This window comes from Mixophyes fleayi, chromosome 1 (assembly GCF_038048845.1).
Source record: "Mixophyes fleayi isolate aMixFle1 chromosome 1, aMixFle1.hap1, whole genome shotgun sequence".
Taxonomy (NCBI): Eukaryota; Metazoa; Chordata; class Amphibia; order Anura; family Limnodynastidae; genus Mixophyes; species Mixophyes fleayi.
In genome coordinates, this window is record NC_134402.1 from 364146274 (window position 1) to 364154946 (window position 8673).

The following is an 8673-nucleotide window of genomic DNA, read 5'->3' on the forward strand; positions in this document are numbered from 1 at the left end:
AAATGTGAAAATATTTTTCTATTTCCATGGTACTGGAGGTGAATGATAGGCTGCAGTTAGCCTGGTAAGATGTGATCTGGTGCAGTGTGTGTTTGCTGGTTAACCCTGGTTACACACTCCAAAAGTTGGCCCAGATAAAGAGCCTGTGGGTTCCTCGTTATGGTGACAGCACCCTACATTGATTTTTGCTTTACCATTATCATATTCATTTTTTGTTTTTGGCCTATGTTGTTCCTGTTTCACAGTACACATTTGAAAAGAATAGTAAAAGGTTTCATACATTGGCTAAGAGAGAGAGAGAAGCCTTTTACTTATATATGCACAACAAAAAAAAAATACAGTAATTAAACAGAAGTGAGCTTTTATAAAAAAAAAAAAAAAAGAATTACCAGTAGCTGCTGCATTTCCTACCCTAGGCTTATACTCGAGTCAATAAGTTTTCCCAGTTTTTGGTGCTAAAATTAGGTGCCTCGGCTTATATTCGGGTCGACGTATACTCGAGTATATACGGTACATACAAATTGAAGCAGATAATAATCTTGATATTTAAAGTGGATCAGTCACTAGAGATTTGCATAATTATGTTTAAAAGCTTAATAGCAAAACGTGTTGTTTCATGAGAAGATCATTTGCATACACTTCTGAAATGTTTATTGATGATATATGGCAGTACAACCATGGTGTCTCTCACCCAGTCTCATAGTGTTCATTTCAAACCATGCCGGGGAGCAGTATGATGTCTTGTTACTAACCTGGGGATAAACGTAATTGTAGAGTGGGGATCCTGAGGAATCTTTTTGATTGTTTTTTCCAAATAATGAATATTTCAGGGGCGCACGCAGGATTGTCCCCGACCCCCCCCCCCCCCCTGACCCCGCAAAAAAAAACACGCATGAGAGCCCGCGCATGCGCAGCACCTCCGTATCGGCAGCGCTGTCCTATACAGCAGCCGTGGCGCTGTCAAAGAAGCGTCCGCGGCGGTGCTGTATACAAGCACCGCCGCAAACACTTCTTTGACAGCGCCGCGGCTGCTGTATAGGATAGTGCCGCTATGGCGGGCACTTAGCGCAAGGGGGGGTTTCTGGAGACTCAGAACCCCCCCCTTCGTGCGCCACTGTGTGTGTGTGTGATAGATTATATATATATATATATATATATATATATTATTTATTTTTTTCTCACATTGCTTGATTTAGCAACTGACAACTGTTATTTCATTGTGTTATGCTATCAATAGAGCATATTGGTTGCCTTTACACACAACCTTTTAGTATAGCCATGTTTGTGAATAGTACATACAGTTTTAGAAACTGAGCTCTCGCGACTACATTGAGCCACTAGGTGACACTGTTCATTCAGGGATAAATGTATTAGTCAGTAAAAGAGCATGGAGAAAAAAACCATCATCTTGTATCAAGAAAAGAGGTTCATGTCACTGACTCTGTGATATATTATTTCATGCCTTTTGCAGTTTGACTGCCCTTACCAAACAGAAAGAGACTGCAGCCTGTTATTGAAGCCATGCAGAGTTGTCTTCAAACATCAACATACTGGTGTATTTTTTTTCTTTTGTTTCGAACCCATTTAATTATATTTGTACTTAAAATACTATATTTTGTTATGTTGTGTTTATGGTTTGTTAGTTTAGTGCAATCAAATACATGCACTATATTTCTGTGTTGTATTTGCATTATGATTGCTGTGAGCTTGCATATGGAATAAATGATGTCATACCGTTGAGTCTATGGAGCTTGACAAGAAAAGTGAGGCACTGGTAATGGTTTATTTGGGTTTTGTTGGCTGCCAAAGATGGGATATAAAGAAATTATTTTATCCCTTTTTTTTTCTCCTGTATTTGTTTTGGTTGGTGACCTCATAATGGTCACAGTAATACCACAGTTGTAATTCCAGTTGCTGTTTTCTTTTACAATGATGTTTCTTAAAGTGATCTACAAGAATTCTACACACTAAAGCTGGGTACACACTACAGAAATTTCGACCAACTTTTTATGCCGAGCGATTTTACATGCGATCGATGTTCCGATCGCTCGGTCCATGGACTGCATATACACTAGCCTTGTTTAGGACGATAAAGGGAAGAGCGGACGTCCCTTTAGCGACTTTTTACAGCCATGTTGTCGTGAGCAATGACTGTAATTTCATACTCACTGTTGTGGGTCGGTCGGAAGTTTATACACACTACACAGCGGAAACGAGATTGGAACGAAAATATTAAATGGTACGACCAACCAAATGTCCATTTGGGCAGATTTTCGACCATCGTGTCACTGCAGACACTGACCCGACTTTTGAACGAGCGGTCGTATGTCGGCTGTTTGAGCCGATTATGGGACGAAAACAGTGTAGTGTGTACCCAGCTTAAACCTATATGATTTGTCTGATGAAATTATAAAGAAATCTCATTGTACAAAGGCTTTGTGTACATTCTGTGACAGTGCCTGCTACTAGCCACAGCCCGTTTGAAGCAGAACCATTGTTCTTGTCTTTTCAGATAAGACCTTCTCATGTATGCTAAAACCTCTCCATCTGCACCACCCCCTGCAGATAGAAGTACGTCGCTTTCTTACCAGATGTGTGTTTAGAAGGGAGGATTATGGGGGGGGGGGGGGAAGCGGGAGAGGGAAGGTAGCAAAAGGGACCACTCCTGGCTGCCATCTATGTGAATATAAACTCACGGCCTCCCACGGAAATATCTTTATCCAAAGATAAACATAAAAACTTTTTTTTCTTCACATTTGTCTTATAACACAAATTAAATAAAACATTTTGAGGCTGGATTTCTGGTAAAATATTGAACATTTCTTTTCTCACCTCTATGTACACAATCCATAGCATCCAGGCTTAATATACTTGAGGGGAAGACTATCTGCAAATCCATAAGAATCATAGCTTTACCAGTAATACACTAGAAAGTAGAATTATGTCATTGTCCCTATTTTCTAACAAAATCATGTGGAGACTTTACTTCTCTTCTCTGTACGGTTTACCATGCTAACTTATATTCGTTTGCATTGTCCTTTTTATTTTGTTCTGTTGTATTGTTCCGTTGAGAACATCATGCAAAACAAAGTAATGAGTAATTTTATATTGATATCTGATATTTTTGTGAATAAAATAGTCTCTTGAGCTTTCTGGCCAAAAAGTTGTCCGTTCCTCATATGCATGATCTGTATTCATGTGTGAACATCAGATAATCATAATAATATAATCCCTTTCTGTCTGTTAATGAACAGTTGAGATCTCTTCCTTAGTCTGGAATGTCACAATAATGATCTTGTTTCATTTAGGACACCACAAAATGAACAGCGTTTAGTGCTCTGCGCTAAAATTTTGTTTTAATTCTCAAGATTCAAAAAGTATTTGCTTTATTTTTCAGTTCTGCTGCTTTCACGTCATTTTTGTTATGATTCTCATGCGTGTTCCATGAATCTAATATTTACGTACTCTGTACCTTACTAATTGGAATACTCTTCCTGAACGTTAATGTTAACTTGCTCCTTAGGCCTAATTTGCCGTGTAAAACTTTATTACTCAATTGCAAGCCTGGAGTTGTCTCTATATAGGGACCCTTGTTATTTTGTTTATTGTAGCTATGATCTTTCCCCCCAAATAATATTTGTCACGAAAAGTGGAACCCAAAGTTTGTTTCCTAATGTGAAAAATGCATTGCAAAATACAACAGGTTACCTTGTACTTCGGCTCATTGTTTGTCCTCGAATAAAATGGTGAAACACTGTTTAATTTTAAAATGGGAGAATTTCATGGACTGTGCTTTTACTGAAAAATGGCGCCCCTACCATCTTGGTGCTTTTATTGAACACTTTATCTGATGGACTATGTCTCTGATTTTCTGTAGGTACCACAAGAGTCAAGCAATATACCTAGAGTCCAAGGACAACACAAAAATCAGCTGTGTGATCAGTTCTGTGGGAACTAATGAGGTAAATATAGACCGTATGCTTCTGCCTGAGATCTGTGCTTTTATTGCACCCAGAGCTAGTCCTCTATATTAGGTTTTCAACACTGCAAGTTTATTTACAAATATATGTGTGTCTGTTAATTGATGGCGCAAGGTCACAAGTTCCTAATATGTTTTCTATTTATGATACTGCATTAGCCATTTGTTCATTGGACAGGAACTTGGAGTAAAAAAAAACTGTCAACAAGAGTATTTTAATACAGACTAAATTAATGTAAATGTTATGTAAAATAATTCCCCTTTGCTTTAACTGTGGATGCCTGTACTGCTAGGGACATTTTCAGCCACTAACTACTTGTCACATGCATAATACAAGCCTAGGAAGCCATTTTGAAACACCAGTGCTACAATTCCAATACTGGTTCTTTCCATTATTGCGACTCACCGTTGGCATAAAGTAGACAAGAGACAAACTGCCTTTCTTATAATGCAATATCTACAGTTGACCCAAAATCAAAGATGTGTGGCCTTAAAATGACCCCCAAAAATAATCTGCTTGCATTCAGTCCAATTATTATTGGACATGCCATAAATACAGTGCTTGTGTGTGGTCATCTTTCAAGTCCTTGCAGATTAGGCAGTAATCCCGCTGCTCAGTGGTTGGGCTGGATGGCAAGACTGCATCATGTTCAAACATTAAGCTGTTTCAGTTGTCATTTTGGATATTTTAGGAAAAATTGTCCAGAATTGGCCAAATATGTATGAGCAAAATAATTGTTATCCAATAACGATTAATCAAATTGGACAGTAAATTTCTATTACACTGCATGATACATCTGCATCACTCTGTGTGGAGTTTTTGAGCAACAAAAAAAGTCCATCTTGCAAGCAGTTAATTTGACAATTCCAAACATGCTTGGTGAGATTTACTAATTGTCATTAGGCAGTTGTACTGAACAAATGGGTTCTAGTGTATGGGGAAATTTTATAGGCTGTTGACAATCAGCCTGGTGATATTGGCTCTGGAAGAACTGGTAAAGTATAATTGGCAGTTTTATTAAAGCACTAAAAATTTAGACCTGAGTGCTGCATTTAAAATACATAAATAATACACTCAATGCCGTACTTAATATTTTCTTTAAACATAATTATCATTTATACACAATTGATTTTATGCCTCCTGTGCTTGTTCACACAAGCGAGCAGGTAAAATGAATAAAAAATTGTTATGAAGACTAACATGCGTTTTATAGGATGTGCTGCGGTCTTTTAACCCTGCATTAAAGTTGTAGTACTTTGTGTTTAAAGGGTTTGTTGCAGCATGTAGAATGTCTTCACTTGGTGGAGTGTACTTCACCAAACACAGCATTAGATTAAAATAAACATCATCATCATCGTTTATAGAGCGCCCGAAAATTCCGTTGCGCTTTTACATTTGGGGACAAAAATAGTAATAGACAATACTGGGAAATACAGACAGAAGTAAGAGGGCTCTGCTCGCAAGCTTACAATTTAGGTTGTTTCCAACTGAAATCAGCAATCCTACCTAGTCCTGTATACTGTATGTACAGCGTTTGGAACTTTCCAGTACTAAAATTAACTATTTGTAGTAATAAGCAACCAGAAGAAAATTACTGTACTATGACATACTATATATTCTGTCTGGGACAATTGTGATTAAGATCTGGGAAATGCATCCATTGAATTGCATTAGAAAAAAAGAAGTGTCAAGTAGTGTTAAATGTGGATTTAACTGAGTGTGCTATAGAGTCAAAACCGCTTTCATTCATGAGGAGTGAATCGCCTGAAGGCAGAAATTCTATGTATGTTCATGTTGTATCGCTCTGAAAACGTCAATATATGCTTAATACTACTCTGCATTTCACTCTCTTCATGTCCTTGTTTCCAGATTTGGGTGAGGAAGAGCAGTGACAGCACAAAGATGAGGATCTACCTAGGCCAGCTACAGAGGGGCCTGTTTGTTATCCGCAGGCGTTCAGCTGCTTGAATGCTGCCAGACTTTTTAACTGACATTGCTCATTTACCAATAAATGAAGGCCTCAATCACTGACCGTCATGGACAGAAACCCAGAACTATGATCAGTAAACATTAATTTATACACAGAGGTTTTAAAATCCTTTTCTGTCTCTGTGGACTTCTTTCTAAATGTGGAACTCAAGACTGATGGGGGAGTATTTTTTAAGATGAGTTGACTATTCTTCGATATTGGCCGACCCTGGATTTCTTCAAATATTCACCTTGTCTCAATGTTAAGATGCATAAATTGGAGCCAGGCAGCTACTGTTACCTACAACAAGAATCATTTCACACAATGTTTATCCTGGTGCTGCTACATCAATTGTCTCTTTTATTTTTATTTTATTTTTTTATCAAAATGCTCCACAAAGGTCAAAATGACAATTGCGTGTTAGAAATTAGTCAAGAAATGTAAAATAAAAATAACAAAATGTCACTTACTTTTGCTGGTCGGATGATGTAAGGATTCTAATCCTGAGCAAGAGCTCTGCTGCTTGGGCTGCTAAGAGTCATATTGGGACCTGACAAATCAGGATAGTGCAGGTAAGTGACATTTTGTTATTTTACATATGTCACCCTATGCCATCAAAAACTACAAATGTAGTTTTGGGTGAAATTAGGTGAGATATGAAAAATTATTCTTGCAGTTTACATTTAGCAGAAGTTTTTTTTTAACCCACCCTTTTGTAATTTTAATGAGAACAGTGTTTTATTTTATTTTTTTTGTACCTGTCATGTTTGGGTTTTTTTGGGTTTTTTTTTTTTAAATGTATAATGAAAGCCAGGCGTGTATGATCTTGGATAACACAGGTTACCACCACCAGTGCATTCTGCTGCTTTCCATTTCAGGTTTGCTACTGCCATTTTGTAAAAAAAACAAAACAAAAAAAAAAGACAGTGAAACTGATGCCTTCATACCCCAACATGTTTAGTGAGACACCAATCTCAGGAATTAATAATGTAACTGATGATACTGACTTTTTTTTTTTATTAAGTCAGTTTAATATTGGTAAGCACACCTAATTTTTCCAAAATGATTTTAAAATGTTGTGTTATTAACTTGCTTGGCTGATATGTGTGTACTGAAGAAACAGACCATGGTCACTTGGAGAATGACCACACTCAATCTAAGGGTCCTATCATATAACATTTAAAGTGTTCTGGCCCAAATTAAAATCCTGCATTGATATGAGTAACTGAAGAAGATGTCACAAGTTTTTAAAACACAGAGAACAGTATTTTAGAGAAATGCTTAGAATGCTTGATAAATAATTGAAATACATCCTATTTGAACAGAACGTGTCCTAGATAACAATTTAATTGCTTATTCCAAACTATAGACCATAGACATGAACACTTCTGAACCTGTGCGTAACTATCCCAAAACCGTTCAATGGTGGAATTTAATCAAAAGCTGTACACTAAAATGAAAATAGAGCAAGTCTTTTATTTTAAAGGAGCAAAATCTAAAGCATTCATACTCTAGGACAATATGTTTTCATGCAAGCTGCGTAATTCATAGGAGAGCTTTTGTACAGGTACACTGTTATGGCTATTTCTCAAGGCACCAGTGCCTCACCCAGGAAAGTGAATCGCCATCCCTTTGCACAGAAAGTATCTAGCATATGTCAACTATGTGACTCCATGCAAAGGTGTAACTAACAGTGGCAGGGGTGCAGCCACTCTGGGGCCCCTACACCCCTTTGTCTAAGCAGTTCTGTGTGTGGGGTTTTTTTGTTTTTTTTTCTTACAATCCTAGGCCGACTTACACAGTTTTGCTGTGGGGCCTTCACATGACTAGCTTTCCTTATTGTTGCCCTTGGAGAATACTATAAATGAGTAGCACTTAAAACACTGGCTTTTGGAGACCTAGCCGTACCAGGAAAATGTCTAAATAGCTCATGTTTAGAAGGAGTTTATTTATTAGTTTGTGCATACCCTCCTGTAACTCTTGCTAGCTACAATATTTTATCTGGTTTCCGTCTCTGCTTTTAAAACATTTTTCAAAAATAATATTGCTGTTTGGTACAATACAAAGTCATTCTCTGACTACTATTGTATCCAATGGATAGAATGCTGCAGGGCTGTTGTATCCCAGGGCAACCATGATAATGATTCTTGATTATATGAATACCTGGCTCAGAAACATTTAACGTAACCTGAAAGATAAAGCATCCTGTTGCAGTAAAAACTACAGTATGGCTGCACAAGCCAAAGTTTTCCATGTCAAAAAATACTTTAAATAATAACTCCACCCAAGACTTAACAAAAAAAAAAAAAAAAAAAAAACAACCCAAAAAACTGTTTTAAGCTGTGGCGGATGACCTGACACTATATTTGCTGGGTACAGGACAAATCTAACAGTCATATTATGGCACTCCACATTCTTATTTCTACCCAACCGATTTTAAAAAAGTGACATTGTTATAGATGCCCCTCCCCTGTGAATGTCACATTGACATAAGGCAATTGGAGACACCCGTGGATGCATTGTCTGTATGAACCCCCTTAACATTATACCACTAGTTATCTGAAAGGTAAAATATTTATTTGCAGACCAGGTGTTAGTAAGGTGTAATGTAGGGATATTATTTTTCGTCTTAATTATTAAAATATATTGTGACAGTTACATTGACAGGTGGTGTAACATTTTTCTGTTTTTTGTTTTTGCCTTTATATATTGTTGGGGGTTTCT

At 37.3% G+C, this 8673-nt stretch overlaps 1 protein-coding gene across 3 annotated transcripts in view; it reads left to right on the plus strand.

Annotated features, from left to right (window-relative positions):
• The window catches only part of SUDS3 (SIN3A corepressor complex component SDS3), a 29714-nt gene that overhangs the window by 19593 nt on the left and 1448 nt on the right, over positions 1 to 8673 (plus strand). Inside the window, exons 11-12 of one of the 3 annotated variants that reach the window (XR_012678057.1) lie at positions 2513 to 2571; positions 3878 to 3962. Coding sequence is in view for 1 of the 3 variants with exons in the window: in XM_075178540.1 (XP_075034641.1) it covers positions 3878 to 3962; positions 5850 to 5948 (184 nt within the window). In the remaining 2 variants the exon portion in view is untranslated. Of the gene's footprint in view, positions 1 to 2512; positions 2572 to 3877; positions 3963 to 5849; positions 7723 to 8673 lie in introns of those variants that run through there. The other 2 variants (XR_012678056.1, XM_075178540.1) reach the window with 2 other exon arrangements.